Source organism: Microcaecilia unicolor, chromosome 5 (assembly GCF_901765095.1).
Source record: "Microcaecilia unicolor chromosome 5, aMicUni1.1, whole genome shotgun sequence".
In the NCBI taxonomy this organism is placed as follows: Eukaryota; Metazoa; Chordata; class Amphibia; order Gymnophiona; family Siphonopidae; genus Microcaecilia; species Microcaecilia unicolor.
In genome coordinates this window covers 139754682-139775752 of record NC_044035.1, presented here as the reverse complement: position 1 = coordinate 139775752, position 21071 = coordinate 139754682, and the positions used below count along the sequence as shown (strand labels likewise).

At 42.7% G+C, this 21071-nt stretch overlaps 1 protein-coding gene across 1 annotated transcript in view; it reads right to left on the bottom strand.

Moving 5' to 3' along the window:
• The window catches only part of GRID1 (glutamate ionotropic receptor delta type subunit 1), a 1935592-nt gene that overhangs the window by 216540 nt on the left and 1697981 nt on the right, over positions 1-21071 (bottom strand). Inside the window, exon 11 of the mRNA XM_030203368.1 lies at positions 19070-19394. Within this exon, the coding sequence (XP_030059228.1) occupies positions 19070-19394 (325 nt within the window). The remainder of the gene's footprint in view (positions 1-19069; positions 19395-21071) is intronic.

Genomic DNA, 21071 nt, shown 5'->3' with positions numbered 1-21071 from the left:
AATTTTAGAATAGGTTGGAGAAATACATGGATGTGGAGAAAATGTTGAACATAGATGGAGGAGGTATGCTGGGGTTGTTTTGGGGGCGTGTCAAGGGCAATGCTGTGTTCCAGACATCTATCAACAGTTCTCTTTCCATTCAGGTCTGTCCTTCTTTCATCTCTATCAGTTTTACCTGTGTCACAATTTGTCCAGAACCTACCTCTTCCCCCCACCACCCAACCTCTCCCCAAAAACTCCTCCCCTGCTACCTTTACACATACCCACCTGTGAGCCCCCTCCACGGCCATCCTTGGCCCTGCCCCAAATGACTGCTTCTCTGCCTCTGAACTGCTGCCTCTTAGTCCCTAGCCCCATATGCATTCTGTATTTGTGCCTGAGTGTGTGTGCAAGTGAGGTGATGATTTTGAGTAAGTGACCTGCACTGCTGAACTCTGTTTCAATATGCATATTGATGGTGGGAGTTATTGACCATGAGCTGCCAGAATCTGTGGGCTGTGGAGGCTATGCTGCACGAGGCAGAGTGGAAGAAGAGGAGGTCCAACAGATCACATCCTTATCACAGGATGTACAGTCAAACCCCTTTAATGTAACTATGGTTAAGATCACACCCCACATAATATCACAGCTTTTTTTTTAAATCCCCAGTCAGTATCCATTGTAATTAGCAAGGACTTACTCTGCCTATTGTCACTCTGCATAATGATGCATATCGGTTATTGTCAACCATTTTCACCACTTGGTGATTCAAAATCTACTACTTAATGTCACAATCAGGGGCATTTTCGAAAGAGAAGGGCTCCCATCTTCCTACACAAATTGGGAGATGGGCGTCCTTCTCTCAGGGTCACCCAAATTGGCATAATCGAAAGCCGATTTTGGGTGTCCTCAACTGCAATCCATCGTGGGGACGACCAAAGTTCACAGGGGCATGTCGGAGGTGTAGCGAAGGCGGGACTGGGGCGTGCTTAAGAGATGGGTGCCCTCAGCCAATAATGGAAAAAAGAAGGGTGTCCCTGAAGAGCATTTCGTCGACTTTACTTGGTCTTTTTTTTTTTCATGACCAAGCCTCAAAAAGTAACCCGAACCAACCAGATGACCACCGGAGCAAATCTGGGATGACCTACAGTGCTGCGTAACCCTAGTAGCGCTCTAGAAATGTTAAGTAGTAGTAGTAGTAGTACACCTCCCCTTATTCCACCAGAGGTCACCAACCTCCTCCCACCCTAAAAAAAATCAATTTTTGTTTTGCCAGCCTCAAATGTCATACCCAGCTATATGACAGCAGTCTGCAGGTCCCCGGAGCAGTTTTAGTGAGTGCAGTGCACTTGAAGCAGGCGGACCCAGGCCCATCCCCCCCACCTGTTACACTTGTGCGGTAAATGTGAGCCCTTCAAAACCCACCCGAAACCCACTGTACCCACATCTAGGAGTGGGTTTTGGTGGGGGTTTGGGGGGCTCAGCACCAAAGGTAAGGGAGCTATGCACCTGGGAGCAATTTGTGAAGTCCACTGCAGTGCCCCCTAGGGTGTCCGGTTGGTGTCCTGGCATGTGAGGGGGACCAGTGCACTACGAATCCTGGCTCCTCCCATGACCAAATGGCTTGGATTTGGTCATTTTTGAGATGGGCATCCTCGGTTTCCATTATCGCCGAAAACTGGGAACGACCATCTCAACATTTAGGTCGACCATCTCTAAGGTCGACCTAAATGTTGAGATTTTGGCGTCCCCGACCATATTATCGAAATGAAAGATGGACGTCCATCTTGTTTCGATAATAGCAGTTTCTCCGACCCTTCAAGGGGCCATCCTGCGGGGACGCCCTCAGGAAAACCTGGAGACTCAAGGTGAGTCTCCATGCCACTAAACAGCCAATCATAGTGCTCTTCTTTATCATGTGACAAATTCTAGTTCAGCTGCAGCTTCACACAGACTCTGATGAGCAATGACCTGTAGGTCTACACATGCACGTTAAAATGGTGGCTAAGCATAAGCGTAAGCGTATCAATTTGGCCCTAAATTCAAAAATGGAGATTATAAAGATGCTAGATAACAACTGTAAGCGCAAACACATTGCTGAAAAGTATGGTATTGATATTTTCATTGTGTCAAAACTTGCTAACAAGTGGGACAAAATAATAAAGGATTTCCATTTGTCACTAGCAGCGGCAAGCAGTAATTGCATTCAGACTAGCCTGTACATGGACGTTGAAGAGGCATTGTTAAATTGGTTTAAACAGACCCGCACTGCACAACTTCCGGTAAGTGGGCCGATGTTTACCGAGATTTCTGAATGACCGACTAAAGAGATGGGGTTACCTGAATGGAAATATTCCAATGGATTCCTTGAACGCTTGAAAAAGCGCTATAACATCATGATCAATGTTGCTGCTAGTGAGTATTCTAGTGTTGAACAGGAAACAGTGAGCAGTTGACTTTTCCATTTGCCAGAAATAATGGAGGGCTACAGATACAATGATATGTTCAACATGGATGAAACTGGCTTCTTTTACAAACTGTTACCAGTCCAAATGTTGTGCTTCAAAAAAGAGAATTGTTTTCTGCTGCAGATCAGTGCATTTCATTTGAAACTTACTATCCTTTACAATATAGTGTGTCAACTCCATAGAATAAAAGCTGAAATGTGAAAATAAACCTCTAGGTCTGTCTTCTCTGCTTTTAGTGCACTGTAAATGTCTACTCTTGTTAATGTAAATTCCGCATAATGTCACATGATTTGAACGGTCCCTTGAATGTGATATTAAGCAGGTTTGACTGTATAGGTCCAGGACTTCGTTCAATGAGGAGCATTGCATAGAGCACTTCTGCTTTGACTAGCCAGCTATTCAGCATCTCTGCCAATAGTTGGAGCCAACCCATGTCCATTCACCTCAAAGTTATCTCTGCACTAGACTTTATTGTCACTGGCAGTTTTCAGACTGTCATAGAAAGCCCTCAGGCCCAGCCATCTCCCAGTGCATTACCCAGTTCCTAATGGCCCTTCTTACACACCGCTGACTTCTTTCTACTATCCTGTCAATACATTGTAGTTCCATTCCTCTTGTTCTGATACTTATTTTATGGACCTGTAAACTGCTTTGATTCTTGTCCTGAAAGATGGTATATCAAGTACAAAAGAAAAAAACTTAGAACTCCCCCAGACACAGCAGCACATAATGACCTAGTTCTATGAGGTAGCCCATTTCTCCTTTGCCCTCAGTGTCATTGACTGTACCCATGTGACCCTTAGCCCCCCCCCCCCCACAAAGGGAGAGATTCCACCTACTATACTGCAACAGAAAGGCATAGCACTCTCTCTCGATATGCATGTAGTTTGCAACACACAAGGGCAGATCCATGTTTCCCTGGATCCTGCTATGACATCTCCTGGTATTCTTGGGAATACATGACCAGTTTGAGAGTTGAGAGATCACTGGTGGCTAGCTCATAGGTAAGATGTGCAACCCCAGACATCTGTGTGCCAGATTCTTTTACTATGGGTATGGGTGGCTCAATGGTCTCCATTTTTCATGTCCCCTGGTTCACCACCATTTCTGCCCCACATGCCTGCAGATCCTCATTTGCTTGTGATGGTTGCTGTGTGGGCACAGCCAGCTGTGATTTCCACCACTCCTCCTCTGGATCTATGTTCTGGCCTTCAGCTGATGGTAAGAGCAGAACATACTCAATTAAGTACATATAGGCTTGGGTGTGCTATGACAACCACTGGACAACCTAAGCACCTATTGCAGACCTGAGGGGACCCAGATAATATATGGCCCTTCCCCTAAACCTGTCTATCCATATGTCATGCATAGCACCATCTCTACCTGGGCAGAAATCTCCCTTTGCCCTCCATGATTATCACTTGCACTAAGCCAGAAGAATAACCACTAACAATGGCCATGGGATGGCATGACTGCATGCACATTGATGTTTGGATGGAGCCTATACTACCTTACACTACCCTTGCCCTGCCAATGGAGAGATGGTTTCAACACTGGGTGTAGGTGTGAGGGTACTGACTGATGGTTATGGTAGCACCTGTCTTGGTTAGATGGCATGCGCACCCCACACTATAAGCTCTTTCCTTATACAATAGCCAAGATGTGAAGACCAGGTACCATTTGCATGACACATTGGCACCTGCTGCCTCACGTGCCTGATGGACAGAGCAAGGAGGATGGGGTCTCAGTTCCTATGCAGCAATGTATGTAACACTTACCACTTTCCCCTGGCTGGCAAGATATCCAGGTCACCAATCTCCCACACTGTCTCCTCATCTAGGGTCTAGAGGACCTGCTGCATTATAGCATTTAGTGTCTCACTGCCTAGTTGGGAGCTGCCACTAGCTTTTGGCTTGGCATTCTTGCAGAGTAATCTCTACTTACACTTCAGGTCCTCTGCATCCCTGATTGTTATTTATTTATTTATAAATTTCTATATTGTTTTATGTAACTAAGAGTTTTACAAATAAAAAGCATACAAAATATAGTATGTTATTGTGAGAAACAGCATTGACTTATGACAAATCCCAAACCGTGCTTTTTGTTTTGAATAGGCACTAAGGCATTGTCCAGCTACACTAAAGAGATTCCTTCAGTATTTTAGAACCTTCCTGGCAAATATCCACTTCCTCTGAGGTAAAGTTACCCTTTTGGGTCAAAGCTGGTTGCTTAGGGGACATTCTGATAATCCCTATAGAACAAGTCTCAGAGATTGTAAATGCACGTTTATATATGCATCAAACAACTGTTGAAGTGGGAGGGCTGAAAATGTTGATAATCTACAAGTGAATCTTTCTGAAATTGCTGGCAGCTGTGAATGCTTACAGTCATCAGCATATAAATGTTGAAGTTAGATACACGTGTTTAGTGTTAATTTGCTTGCTATTATGCTTCAATGTTTTGAGACAGCACATGGCTTTGAATTATTAGCCAATACGTTCATACTGCCAATTGGATTTCCAAATTAGCACTGCCAGCAACCTCTTGTACATCTTGGGGCTATGGGTTGTGCAGACTGATGGCTACAAGAAAAGAAGCACTGAGAGCCTTCACGTCCAGAACTGATCCTTTAATCAATCAATATTATATATTGTTGACCTGACACAGGCCTTGTTTCAGCATTCAATGCCTGCATCAGGGGATCATACAACATAAATATTCCAAAAAAAGAGGAAGAAATAAACCCACGTGGGGTTCCAATGGTATTGAATGACTTTTTAATAAGTCAGTCTTCCACTGAAAGGTTCAAGTGGCATTGAATGACCTGTTAATAAGTCAATCTTCCAGCAATCTGTTCTCTGTGGCGTATACACTCCACGGAGAACGGATTGCTGGACGAGTGACTTATTAACTGATCATTCAATTCCACTGGAACCCCATGTGGGTTTATTTCTTTCTCTGTTTTGGAATTTGTATGTTGTACGACCGCTGATGCACGCCTGGAATGCCAAAACATGGCCTGTGTTTGGTCAACAATGTATAATATTGATGGATTATAGGACCAGTTCCGGACTTGAAGGCTCTTCCTTTTTTGTATTTTCTACTGTGTGCACTGAATCCCTTTCTACACACTGATGGATAACCATTACCATGAATATACTCTAGAAGGCAGTGAAGGGGGAGATGCATTTTTGGACTGCAGGCTTTGTCCAGAGACATGACATAAATTCTCGGGTAGAAGGCATAAAGGAGTATGTATAAGTTTTACTAATAGTGCCCCTCATATCAATAATTTCTATGTACCTCAGACTACACACTAGGGAGTGCTGTAGATGATCTCTGGAATGACTTCTACTTGCAGTACCAGCCAGCTTGGCAACTTCTTCATAATGTTGGCTTATTGGTTGAGGATGGGCATGGGAATTTTTTTTTTTTGGGGGGGGTGTATATATCTGTTTGGAGAGAGGTTGTACTACTGCACGTGGGTAGGTATATATGGGGGGGGGGGATAGAAAGTTGTTAAGTCTTTGTACATAAGAACATAAGAAAAGCCATACTGTCATTGGTCAGACCAATGGTCCATCAAGCCTAGTATCCTGTTTCCAACAGTGGCTAATCCAGGTCACAAGTACCTGGAAGAACCCCAAATAGTGGCAACAATCCATGCTACCAATCTTAGGTCAAGCAATGGCATCCTTATATCTGTCTCATAGGTCTTCCAAATGGCTCTGTAACAGCTCTACATCTCTGGTGATGCCAAAAATCCTGTATGATATTGAGGGAGATCACATAAGTTTTATTCCAGTGTTATGGCAACACCACTCCTAGCACAATTTCAGGACCTACCTGTACATGGGCCAGACCAGCTGCTTGGGTATCCCCCAGATGTGTGCAGTTGGTAGGTGCTATATAGGCCAAGACAGTATGCATTATGGGAAAATGCCCTCTGCAGCAGATACATGCAGCCCATGAGTGACATACTTGTGGTAGCACATAGTTCTGTTTGGAGAAGGGTTGTATGTACTGCACATGTGCAGGTATATAAGGAGAGGGGAGGAACATGGTTTTAAGGCTTTGCACATAGTTTTAGCTGTTTGGTGAGGGGAAAACTGCAGCATGTGGGTAGGTATATAGGAGGGATGGAGAGGCTTAGCTGAGCATCCAGATTAAGAGATTACACAATGTCTATGTGCAAACAATGGAACATATATCTTTGCATTTCAGCATAAAAATGAAACTTTTGCTCATTTACAAATAAAATAATATGAACTGTACATTGTTCCACTTGATACATTATAAATATGAGATATAGGGGTTATACACCTATACATTCTCAGTGGGGTGGATGTTCTATACTGCATGCAGACTAGCTTCATAATTTACATTCTTAGGACTGCGGGTGTGCGGGCTAGGATGGGAGACCAGAAATAAGTGCCTCAAGCCACCTCACAGCCTCTGTGAGGGCATATATCTTGGACTTCATCCCTTCCATGGTGGTGATCATGAGGGCTATGATGTGGTGGATGTACGTGAAGGCTGGCAGAAGGTCCTCTTGGAGGGACTGGAAATACTGCTGGACTTGTGCAGCAACACTGACTTAGGAGCCTCATGGTCTCAGCACTATGGGTCTCTGGATTGGGGCCTGCTGGCTCCAGGCCTGCCATATCTACAATAAACAAAACACAGATAATCAGACAATGGCTAGAAGAAGAACAATTGGACCTCCTATTGATTACTGCGCAAGACGATCCAATATTAAATTACCTTTATCCCAGAAGTTACAAAATTATTCACCAAGCTAGAAACGGGAAAAAAGGAGGAGGTATTGCCATAATATATAAATCCTTTTTCAAAATAGAACTGATATTTTGTATTAACTCCCCTACTCTCGAAACAATTGCTTGCAAAATCAATGACGACACTATCTGATCCTATCTGCATTATCCTATTTAACCACCCACCAGGGAGGTGGCAATCAACAGAAACTATTGTCACTGAATTTATATCTAACATATGCACTAAATTTGATAATGTCCTACTAATAGGGGCATTAATTTACACCTAGATAATCAGAATAACAGTAAAACAAAAAACGTACTTGACTTTTTAAGCTACTAGCAACTCACACAACCATTGAGCCATACCTCTCACAATAAAGGTCACTTACTTGACCTATTAGCCTATAAATTTGCAAACAACAACAACTTTCATTGAGCCTGCAAAGAGGTGGGAAAATGTGGGATACAAATGCAATAAATAAATAAATAAATAAGTAACCATACTTGGACTCAAACTCCCTGGTCAGACCACAGTAAACTCGAGTTCTTCCTCTATTGGAGGGAAAATACAAAATCAATGAAAAATAAAAGTACTATGACTCCTTGCAAAACTAGAGGAAAAATAAATACCACAACCTTCTGGTCTAACGTCTTGAACAATCGTGCTCTTCCTTCAGCAGACAATAACAAGTTCATGATTAAATGGGATGACTTATGCAAAAATGTCTTAAATAACATAGCTCCCTTCAAATCTACATGCAAACCAAACCAGAAAATTTCACCTTGGTTTAATCAATCTATCCTTCTTTTGAAAAGGAAATGTAGAAAACTGAAAAGAAAATGGGCTAAAGATAAATCAAACATAAAGAAATTAACTTTGAAAATTGCCATCAAAACATATAAAAATAAGATCAAAATTGCAAAAACCCAATACTATAACAAAATAATCGGTGGTAATTTCCTTAATATCAGTAAACTTTTCAATCTGATAAAAAGCCTATTATCCACAAAAGAAATCACTACAACCACTGAGTCCCCACCAACAGCAGAGCAACTGGCTACTTGTTTTCAAACAAAAAAATAATTAAAATCAGAGAAGGAATATTCAAATTAAAAATCAACCATCAAGATATTTACAAAAAACAGACACACATACAGAAATAGCCACTGACAGAATCTGGTCTTCCTTCCAACTATCAACCCATTACCAAAACATTACCTCCTAAAATATTCAACCTCACAATGCATACTAGACCCTTATCCTTGTTAGCTTATGAAGAAATATATTAATTAATCTAACACCAATACCAAAATAATTCAATCACCATAACTGATGTAACAAACTACAGACCGGTAGCCTCCATTCCTTTGATGATAAAGGTGATGGAAGGAATAGTAGCAGCACAAACTATGGACTACCTTTCACATTTCTACTACACAAATCACAATCAGGTTTCAGACCATGCTATAGCACCGAGACTATCCTTATTACCCCAGAATCAAATATCAGAAAATAAATTAGCATAAGGTCTAAGATCTTAATAATACAGTTTGATATGTCTAGTGTATTTGATGTAGTAGATCATAATATCCTACTAAACATACCAGACAACTTTGGCATATGTGGCACAGTCCACAAATGGTTTCAAGGATTCCTGAATCAAGATCTTACAAAGTGAAAATGAAAGGGACCTTATCCTCTCCTTGGTCACCTGACTGTGGTGTCCCTCAGGGCTCTCCACTATCGCCCACACGGTTTAAAGTAATGATGTCACCACTAGGTAACAGATTACAAACAGTAGGATTCAAAACATTCATATGTGCTGACAATGTTACCATATACATAACCTTCAAAAATAACATTCAAGACATCTTACAAGAGACAAAACTTGGATTAAATTTGATGGAAACACGGGCCTCAGAATCCAAACTAAAGCTAAAGAAAGAAAGAACTACATTCATGGTCATTACCAACCTATTTGACCAAAACAACTACAACAGTTTCACAATAGACATTTCATTCCCCATTGACAATAATCTGAAAATTATAGGTATAATTATAGACAAACATTTTACATTTGATACTCAAGTTTCCTCAGTAATCACAAAATCTTTCAGGTCTTTTTGGAAACTAAAAACTATCAGACCCTATTTCTCATCAGAAACATTCAGACTATTGGTACAATCATTACCATTATCCCAATTTGATTATTGTAAAGCCATATATGCTGGCTGTAAGGAATACCTGTTGAAAAACTCTTTAAAAACTCCAAACAGCTCAAAACACTGCAGCGAGGTTCATATACCAAATCTCTAATTTTGAAAGTGCTTCCCCTTTATTAATCAAATTACAATGGCTTCCCATCAAAGCGAGAATCACCTTCAAATTATGTGCCTTTATCTTTCAAATTCTAAATGGCACAGCTCCAGACTACATGGTACCATTAATAAACTTACTTCAAAGAAATGCTAAATATGAGGCAAGAAACTATCTCAGACTACACCTCCCAAATTGCAAAAAAGTGATCTACAAAACTGTCCACTCTGCAGACTTCACTTACCTAGGAACCAAATAATGGAATTCCTTACCACCCAATATAAGAAATATACAGGAATATACTAGATTCCACAAAATCCTCAGATTGTTTCTATTAAAACAAATTCTCACAAAGAACAACCATATCTCAAACAACTAATTATTATCTGAATTGGTTATTACTCTATTTACCATTAACCTTCTCTTTGCTTTGTGTACAATTTTTCATTCATAATAGATTTTCTAAATGTTAAACATCCATAACTATCCCAGTGCGTTATGATACTGTTTTGTAAAATTGGATTCTTACAACAAATTACTTTCTTATGCATTATTCTGTTATGTATCCTATGCTGTTTATTGTAAGCCACCTTGAACTCAAACTTGTTTGGGATAATGTGGGATATAAATGTCACAACTAAATACATATATACATAAGCTGCATAGGTGCATTTAGCACAGTATGTCTTGTGTTCAGCCCCTACAGCTGATGTCCACCAGGCTTTCCTGCTTGTCTTGTGGTGTTGGAATGTGCACAAGTGGTGCCATTGGGCCCATATCACCCCTTGCTCCCGCCTCCTGCTCCTCCTCCTCTCTTTTCTCCGCCTCATTCCCCTCTTTGTCCTCTTCCTCAGGTTTCAGAGGTGGGAGATAGGTCTAAGTTGTCTGTGGTGCTCCTCTGGAAACCTTCCAGGGGCTTTATGGCATGGTGGAGGTAAGGCAGCTCCCTGAATTTCAAAGTCCTCATCTTCCTCTTTCTCCTTTGGATCCAAGTCTGATGTGGAAGAGCTCCCATCCTGTTCTTCCACCTTCATCTCATTTGTGAAAGGAAGCAATTCAGGTTAGTCTTTGGGATAACATGAACATGTTTAGAGAGTGAAACTCTGGTTATAATGACCTAGCCTTCTACCTTCCTTTGCCCTCATCCCACATCCCAGTCCAATTCACCACCCATAGGGGTCTGATCTGTGTCTCCCTGGGTATGCTTTTACTGTCATTCAGTGCTGTCTATATACATCAGCATAGCAGGTTTGGGGATAACAGCATTGACTCTGATTGGAAGTGTATTGCTTTTGTTCTCTTTTGGGACATGCTACAACATCAGTCACACCATTGTTCTCTATGATCCGAGCCCCAGACTGGTAGCCTATGTCTCAGGTACCAGTACATCTCTGACAGTTTCAGTGTGATTCCAAATACAGAAAAGGGTGTGTCCATGGTGCATTTCTTCTCCTGCTTCCATCATCACATGTGCCTTGCCACATACCCAGAGCCTACTTGGAACAGATCATGCCAATTTGCAAGGTACCACTACCTATTCGAGCTGATGGTGCAAATGGGCTGGCTTGTTATTATGTGTAGGTCATGTGTAGGACATAATTAGCCATTTGGTAGTGAATGTGTGAGACTGACATCATCCCCAGTGTAGCAGCTCATCCTAGACAAGGCCATACACATGATAACATCTTAGGATGATGTGACTGTAGGTAGGGAGAGGTGGTTGATATCACAGCTGTCCACCATGTCACAGTTCAGACATGAATGCAGAGCAGGTGATTTGACAGAACTGATGTAGTTAACGGGGGGGGGGGGGGGGGGGGGTTATGTTTTGAGGGACATACTTCTCCACAGTTTCAGCTGATGCCTGATACATTCCAGCAAGAAGAGGTTGGTCCTCCGAATGGCCCTGTAACAGCTTTTGAGAATCTCTAAATCTCTAGTGATGCCATAGATTCTGTACAATATTGAAGGAGATGGCACAAGCTTTATTCCAGGTTGTGGCAGATATGTATGCAACACCTTCTCTAGCACAATTTCAGGAGATGCCTGTACATGGGCCAGACCAGCTGCTGGGGTATCCCCCAGATCCTTGCAGTTGGTAGGTACTATGTAGACCAAGGACTGTGTGCGATATGGGAAGATGCTCCTTGCAGCACATGAGTGACATACTTGGGGTAGCACATAGGGGGTTTGGGGTGATGTTTAGACAGACATCCTCCAGAGCAACCTGTTATCTGCTCTCACAATCTTATAAATGTTTGAGTCTGGGGAGATGATAGGAGTGTGGCATGGTGGCCTGTTCATTTTGGGCAAGCTGGCCAGAGCAGGGCCAGATAAGTGCCATTATCAGGTGTGTGTGGCATCGTATGTCACAGTGCACATGGCAGCTGTGTGATAATGAATGTGTGCAGTGTGATTGTATACTGGCCTCATGCCACCATGCTGTGACCTCAGAGATCTGAGCCTGGGTGCATGTCCTGTCAACAGCTTACTAGCTGTGTGGCTTTGCAGAGTCTCACATAAGTGTGGTGGTTGTGGGGGCTTGTTAGCGGAGTAGGTTCTTACCTTAACAGGGTCTTCTGGATCTCCTCCCAAACCTTTGTTGCTGCTGCTTGGGCGACCATGTGCCTACCCTCCCTAAAGAAGCACTCCCATTTTGGAGAACTAGGAGTACCAGGAGGCATTTTCCTTCTCAGAGAAATTGCAACCTCCATCTTGTATGTGCATTTGGCAGATCTTGATAGTGAATGCCATATACTTTGTGGGACCTAGCACATGTGCACATGGCTCTGGCCACTACCGTATGGCTATCCTCAGCATTGCTTGAAAAAGCTGTCTAAATGCCACCCAGCATGGTCTTTCAAGCATGGATCGCTATGCATACCACTGCTACTGAAGCCTGGATGGACAATGGTGTATGGTTAGCACTGCATGTTCATGGCCACTGTACAGCTGGAGCTTCTGCAGGATCCCAGGTACATAGTTTTCCATGCAGGAACTACACAGTGAGCTTCCATGGCCAGGTGGACTCATGGCCACTGAATATTGCACATGTATGGGCTGGGCATGCAAGTGTTTGCCTCTGTGAACCTGGTTTTTGAATGTTTGGCCCCCTTTACAATCTACCTGGACTTGTACATGTACTGTAGCAGTATTTTCTAAGGTTCATGTCTATCGCTTGTACGTTTATTCCACTTTTCATAGGTCTTTGCCTTGGGGGGACAGAATACATCAATTTACTTGACACATAAATATACAGCTCTGATCTAGTATAATGTGTAGATGAACAGAACAGAAGAAATAGCTTCCACAAATCTTGACTTTCACCAACGGATTTACCTAACTAGTTTTTCCTTTGTAGAGCATAAGCTCGATTTCTCCAAGCTACGATATACTTTTGAGGACAGAGTACAATTGGCTTCTGAGACACTCGCAGAACTTGTGTTTCTGTTCTCTTAGACCAGTACATAATTCAGACTCCTGATTCAGGCTTAGTTGCCAAAACACGGCCTGTGTCAAGTCTTTTTTTACTGTAGGTCGATATTCACACTTCAATGACCTATCTAAAATGATGCTGCATATATGTTTTTAAAATGCTTCTGAAACTGTTTCCTATGTCATACAGTTCTTTCAAAAATAGCACTGATTTCTGTGTGTTGCAAACTAAACTATATAGCAGGATTATTTCCATAACATAGGCATTCACCCCACCCCACCGCACCCCACCCCCATCAATGGACACAACAAAAGATTGTGTGGCAGAACCAGCCACCACTTTATTCATTCTTCAGCACATTCAAAACTCCAAATGATGAATTTAACAATACTATTCCCCAGTTGGCCCCCTTACATCAGAATAACATTGCTAACTTTAACCCCATCTCATCAAATCTTTCTTTCTCCACTATCCACACCCACATTAGGTTTCTAGGTTAATCAGTTATGATGTAACCATGGATGAGGTGCACTAAGCACTCTGTGAACATTCTTTCCAATTGTATTGTCTGTGGCTTCACCGAACCGTGTCCTGACCCCCCTTGACAGTGACACACATCACCCCCCCCCCCACACACACACACACTTATCCAAATTGAATCTTCACTCTTCTAAACCCCTGTTAGACCAAATTAGGGACCTGATTATTCAAAAATACCACTATACCTTGCTTGTTACTGCCTCCCCCCCCCCTTGAAAAAAGGGTCTTGTGCCAGTTGTGCTGCACACGTGCCTCAAAAAAAATCATCAATAGAACATAAAATATATCTAAACCAATGTCTAGTCAATGGTTACCCAACAACCTGAGCTAGTCAAAATAAGGCCCCTACTGGCCATAACAGCAAGAACAACCGAGCACACCACCAAAGGCAAGTAAATACATTTGTCACCTGACGCACAATAAGCCAAATTCTCCTCTACAACTAATCAGTCTTAGACTGACAAATCCATACACATGACTCCCCAGCAAGTCCATATTACCAGCATCTGTCATTGCATCTGCCATCAAGTCACTCTAAGGGCTCCATAAAGAGCATATGAAAATACCACCTGAAACAGAGCCACCATATGCTCAGTAGAAATAAACTCTGGGTGACAGCAAAACATGACTTCCAGCCGAAAGATATAAAGGGGTTCATTTTCACAGCACTTAGACTTACAATGTTCCATAGGTTACTATGAAGCATATGTTAAAAGTAACCTATGGAACTTTGTATGTCATAGTAACTTATGGAACTTTATAAGTCTGAGGGCCCTGTTTACTAAGCTGTGTTATAGGCATGTTTATGTCTTTAACGCGCGTTAACCATGTACGTGCATTAACGGTGTACGTGCCTACAATATCCCTATAGACGCCTACACGGTTAACAGGCAAACTAACTGTAGGTGCATTAAAAATGCTGACATGCCTTAGTAACCAGGGCCCTTGTGCTTTGAAAATACGCCTCAATGTAACAAAACATTTATTTGTAAGTTTAAGTGCTTTGAAAATCACCTCGAAATGAATTACCGGTGGATTTGTGGTAAATAAAATGCAATGCGCTTTAAAAAAACAATTCTTGAGCACTTACTTGATTAAGCAATTGTCATGGCTGTGGCTGTGCCCCCGCATCCAGACTCACCTTCCTTTCCAGTGGTCAGGCTCCGTGGCTTCTCTGGGCTGCCTTCTTCCTGCACAGTTGCCTCTGCTATCACTTCTTCTGTGTCCCAAGCCTCACTGTGGCATTCAGTGTGCTCCAATTCTCACTCTGGTATTCAGTGTGTTTCTGGCCTCTTCCTTGAAGCCATGACATCAACAGTGAGGGTTCTCTTAAGGAACAATGGGCCATTCAAACGTGACCTTTTCAACAGAGGTCATCTAGAGTGTTCTAGCGTTTGTGTGTATATATTGCACTTCAGATTGTCCTGCCTTGTCTGCCTTGCCTTAAGCCCTGTCTTGTTTGCCTTGCTTTGAACCTTGTCTTGTTAGCCTTACCTTGTGCTCTGCCTTGCCTGCCTTGCTCCTTCACCCTGTTCCTGCCTAGCTTTGCATCTGCTTCATCCTGTCTAATCCTGTTCCTGGTTTCCAGTCCAGCGTTCCAGCTCCAGTCCGGATTCAAAGCTCCAGTCCAGCATTCCAGCTCCAGTCCAGTTTCCAAGCTCCAGTCCAGTGTTCCAGCTCCAGTCCAGCTTCCGAGCTCCAATCTAGCATTCCAGCTCTAGTCCAGCATTGCAGCTCCAGTCCAGCTTCGAAGCTCCAGTTCTAGCCCAGGTAATTCACCTGCTAGTAGCCAGTCTCTGGCAGCAGCCCAAGGGCTCACATTCCTTGAATTTGTGACATTGTGCAAAGGCCATGAGCTCAGCAGAATCGCTCACCCTGCAAATGCTTCATCAACAGAATCTCCAGTATCAAGTCAAAGTTGCTGCCTTCCTATACTAGCTTTCCATTCCTGAAGCTAGGGTCAACATAGAGCTTCTTTTTGGTTCTAATTCCGGCTCCAGTTCAGCTTTGACTTTCAGCCTAATTCCTGCTTCTAGTCATGGTTTCAGCTTTGGCTCAGCTACAGATTCCAGTCCGTGTTTCAATTCCAGCACAGCTCTGTATTCCAGTCCATGTTTCAATTCTGGCACAGCCCTGTATTCCAGTCCATGTTCCAAAGTGGCACAGCTCCAGATTTCATTCTGTGTTTCAGTACTTTGGCTGTTCCAGCACAATATCCTGCTTCCTTCGATGCTTATGAACAATATTACTTGGATTCTGAGTCATCTTTCATCACCTTGGCCACTGCTAGGTTTCTTGATTATGCACCCTGGACTACTAGTTATTGGCCAGGGCTTGCCCTGAACTGCAAGTGGTGACAAGATCTCCACATCAGGAGGGCCAGATGGTTGTGGATCCCCTCTTGGGAAGATGGTTCTTTCTGAGTAAGACCTCTTCTCTTGCTGCATCCAAGACTCAGAATCTGTCTACTGGCCTCTTCAAGGTTCATTGTCTTGTGCCAAGCCCGAAAAACCAGACCCTAGATATGGGGTTCAGGACATCCCTGATTCCAGGGGGCCGATGGTGTCGAGGACAAGTCATAGAAGTTCACTGGCTGTGGTATTACTCCAGCCCTGTTTTCAAGCTCCAGTCCTGTCTACAAGATCCAGTCTTGTTTTCAAGTTCTAGATTTCCTCTCAACCTCCAGTCCAGCAATCCATGTTCATGTTCTGAAGACTTTCAGTAGATTCCACCACAGTTATCCTTGGAAACACAGACCTCCCGTGGGGACCACGGGAGCCTTGAGGGGGAGGTACTGTCATGGCTGTGGATGTGTCCCCACATCCAGACTCAGTTTCCCTTCTGGTGGTTAGACTCTGTGGCTTCTCTGGGCTGCTTCCTTCCTGCACAGTTGCCTCTGCTATCACTTCCTCTGTGTTCCAAGCCTCACTCTGGTATTCAGTGTGCTGTAAGCCTCACTCTGGAATTCAGTGTGTTTCAAGCCTCTTCCCTGAAGTCATGACATCATCAGTGAGGGATCCCTTAAAGAACAATGGGACATTCAAATTTGGCCTTTGCAGCAGAGGTCTTCTATAGTGTTCTTTTGTTTGTTTGTGTGTGTGTATGTTGCACTTCATATTGCCCTGCCTTGTCTTGAGTCCTGCCTTGTCTGCCTTGTCTGCCTTGTCTGCCTTGCTTTGTTCCCTGTCTTGTCTGCTTTGCTTTGTACTCTGCCTTGTCTGTCTAGCCTTGCCTTGTGCTCTGTCTTGTCTGCCTTGCCTTGAATCTTGTCTTGTTTGCCTTGCCTTGTGCTCTTCCTTTTCAAGTTTGTACCTTATTCTTTCACTCTATTCCTGCCTAGCTTTGGAGCTTCTTCATCCTGTATAGTCCTGTTCCTGCTTTATGCTCCTTCCAAGCTCCAGTCAGTGTTCCAGCTCCAGTCCAGCTTTCAAGCTCTAGCCCTGCTTCCAAGTTCCATTTCTAGCATGGGTGATTTGCCTGCTGCTAGCCAGTCTCTGTCAGCAGCCCAAGGGCTCCCATTCCTTGAGTTTGTGACAGCAAGTTTAAGGAATTAAACAGTGAGCAACACCAATTTGTGACCCAGTACCACCCCCCATACAAAAACCTTGAAGCAAATTCCTTGCCAAAAAGAAAGAAGTAGGGTCAACCCTTCTTAAATGCTCACTGTGACAGAAAACACTGAATGATCCAACCAACCAGCCAAGCATGCATTCCTGTTAAAGTCCAAGATCAAAGCTTTAAAAACAAACGGACCATGTACAGGCAGGTTCTATTGCACCAGAAAAGCAACAAATCTTCTCCAACCTGACTCATTGGTTCACCAAGTTCCCAACAGCCAAAGAAGATTTCATTAAACTTCCAAAAACTCCCAAGTGACTCTCCAATACCCTTCCAGCGTTGCTGTTGGCAAGTATTTTGCACAAGGTGCCAAAGCTCAAAACTAAGGCCATTGAAAACAAAAGAGAGCATCAGAGATGTTATTATATGCACCTGGAATATGTTTTGCTGATGAAGTGATATTAAGGAATAAACAATAAAGAATCAGAACTTTCAAGATCTCAATCATCAGTGGGCATGTGATTGCCTATTAATAGCTTCCACTACTGCCATATTATCACACTGACTACCACCCACCTGGTTAGCCAAACTTTCTCCCCAAATTTCCAACATTGTTCCAGTCCACCTGAGCCCAATAAGGTGCCTACGCATCCATGTACCATGTGTCTTTAAAATAAATTCCAAAAACCTATCTACTAGATACATCAAAAAATAGCTCCAAATGACAAGAAGACACCAATAGATGTCAAAACTACACCACTAAAATTCTCCAAAAAGGAGCTCCAAATCCACAAGTTCTCCTTAACATGCATGAGAATCTGCAAAAATGTTTCTAAATGACTCTCACTTGAGCCAAGTCAAATGTTTGATGAACAATCCTCCAATCAGAATTACAAAAAAAGCTAAACTAAACTGACTGATCAGACCTTTGGTAATGTAATCTCTGCAGCGCAAACATCCTCAGTTTCTCAAACAAACTTACCCACTTTGTTTCATAGTTTACAGTTACAGTTTTTTCAAAACTTTCTATACTGCCCATGCTGACATACAGAACAGGGTGGTGTACGAATCAATAATTAAAAAGTTAACAAGAAAAGAACTACAATAATCGTAGAATAGGAAATACATTCACTCAAGAGAAAATAGAACCGATCGACAACCAAACAATTACATTAATTCAAGAATGCTTCTCGGGAAAAATTACTGACAAGGAGAGAATGACATTCTTTATACATTTAATGTAGGTTAACTTATCAGCATCTCAGTAGGAGGTGCTAAGTGCATTCACATTAATTGCAACCAAGTTTATGCATGCTAGAGCAGTTTTCATTGTAGTAATTGCTGAGGACATGCTGGGAACGCCCCCAACAAGTACCACACAGCCTTTGCGTTTAGTGCATTTTAGTTTTTGCTGTTAAGGCATGGTAAGTGCAAAAACATAGGGCCCCTTTTAGTAAGCCATGTAGACGCCTATGCGCACCCAACGTGTGCCAAAATGGACTTACCGCATGGCTCTTGTGGTAATTTCATTTTTGGCGCGCGTCTGAAAAATAATTTTTATTTTCAGACATGCGTAACAGACACGTGCCAAGTGGCATCTGACGCACATAGGTCCTTACCACCCAAATTCTTTACCACTAGGTCTATGGCTGGCGGTAAGGTCAGAGACCCAAAATGGACACGCGGCAAATTTGATTTTGCTGCACGTCCATTTTCGTGAAAAAAGAGGCCTTTTTTACAGACGCGCTGAAACATGATTCTGCGCACGCCCAAAACCCGTACCTACACTACCGCAAGCCACTTTTCAGCGCACCTTTGTAAAAGGACCCCATGGTGACTTTAGTGAAACACCCCCTTAGTGGTTAATAATCCTTTTAAAGAATATATATGTAATAGGTGGATGTTTAATGTGGCTTCTGAATTATGCAATAGATGGAAATAAGTGGACCATCATAGTAACCACTTCTGAATTAAACATGCAAATAAATAATACCTTGTTGTACAAATGCCCCATATACAATCCATATGGCACTGTGAAGAGTAGAGGATGCCGAAGGACTTGTTTGTGGAGACGTCTGAGCTCTTATTGCCTGGATACGGTTCAATATAAATATCAGGACACCAACCACTGGGATAGCAGCTGCAATACATGCCCACACAGCAAAATCAAAAGGAGCGAAGAGAGAGAAAATGTTTATTTTCTCATCAGGTTTCTTCATTAGAATTCCTACAGAGTAATCCAAGTAACGCTTGCTAAAATCCACCACACTCTCACGTTCCGGGGTGATTGTGATAGCTGAGATGGCAATATCTGCTCTCTGCAAAAGAAATGGAGTGGCAATGCTTAAAAGTCTTGGAAACAATTCTAAACATTACAACAGCATTTCATATTATAATATCAGAGTTTCAGTGTATTCTAGTACCTTCATGTCACACTATGTTTATCAGTGAGATTGTTTCTTGTGGTTACAAATACACTCCGGGGCCCTTTTACTAAGCCGCATAAGTGCCTAGGTGTGCCCAATGTGTGCCAATTCTGAGTTACTGCCCGACAACCGTGTGCCCCGGGTGGTAATTTCATTTTTGTTGTGCGTCCACTACGCGCACCAGAAAATAATTTTTATTTTCTGGTGCGCGGTGGTACCGGGCTGTAAAAGGCATTTGGCACACATAGACCACTACTGCCTGGTTAATGTGGGAGACCTTACCGCTAAGTCAATGGTTGGCGGTAAGGCCTCAGACCCATTACCGCATGTCCATTTTTGGTCAAAAGTTTAAAAATGACTTTTTTACAGGTGCGCTGAAAAATGGATCTGTGTGCATCCAAAACACGCATCTACACTACCGCAGGCCATTTTTCAGCGCACCTTATGGGCCCTGTTTACTAAGGTGTGCTAGCCTTTTTAATGCGTGCTAAAAATTAGTGTGCACTAACCATTGTAGAAGTCCATAGGAATATTATGGGCATCTACACGGTTAGCACACACTAATGCTTACTTAGCGCATGCTAAAAACGCTAATGCACCTCTAACGCAGTTTAGTAAACAGGACCCTAAGTAAATATATGTGGAAGGGTTTTGCAAAATGTCTATCTTTTTGGTTTGCAAATTGCCCTATTTTAGACATTTTTGTGCACAGTGTGTCTTTCTTTAAGGTCCATTTTCAAAACAAAAAATGCCCAAGGGAAAAATGCACAAAAATGAATCATTGGAGTATCTGGGGACCAGCAATCTTACTAGGCTGGCCACGCAGACATCTCAACAGAGCACTGGGGCAGCCTAGGGGGCACTGCAGTGAGCTTCACATAAAAGGTCCCAGGTACATATCACATCATGGTGAGCCCTCTAGGAATAGCAAAAAATGTACTGTTCTCAATTGCACACCATTACAATAACCTTTACGCTGACAGATTTCAGTGGGTATTTTGTGGTTTTGGGGGGCTCTCACACTTTCTACCACAAGTGTATCAGTTAGAGTGGATTATTGGCCTGGGTACCCTTCTCTACAGTCCAATGCACTGACCACTATGCAACTCCAGGGACATGCTTGCTGCTCTAAGAGGAATGACCATTATATCTGCAGCAGCCTGGTATGTACTGTCACTTTCATCTCTTAGGGGAGTGGGAGGGGGGTTAGTGACCACTGGGGGATTAAGGGGGTATCATGCCTTTATCCTTCCAGTGGTCATCTGGTTATATAAAGAAACATCTTAAAAATGCAAATGCAAACAAAAAGCACATTTTCCGCTTTTTGCTGTTTTTTAGACTTTCTATTTAGAAAATGAGCCCCTTAAGATGAACAGACTGCAAACTGTATTTTGAGGGGTTCAGATTTGTGTGTGTGTGTGGGGGGGGGGGGGGGGGCGGTTGAGAATACATTGTCCTCCTCCGTAATCTCCAGAAACAAAGTCAAAGAAAAATGTATATTTTTAAGCATTTTTAAAAGATTTTCATTCATTTGAAAAGAATATTTAAGATTGTGCATGTGCGTATGTG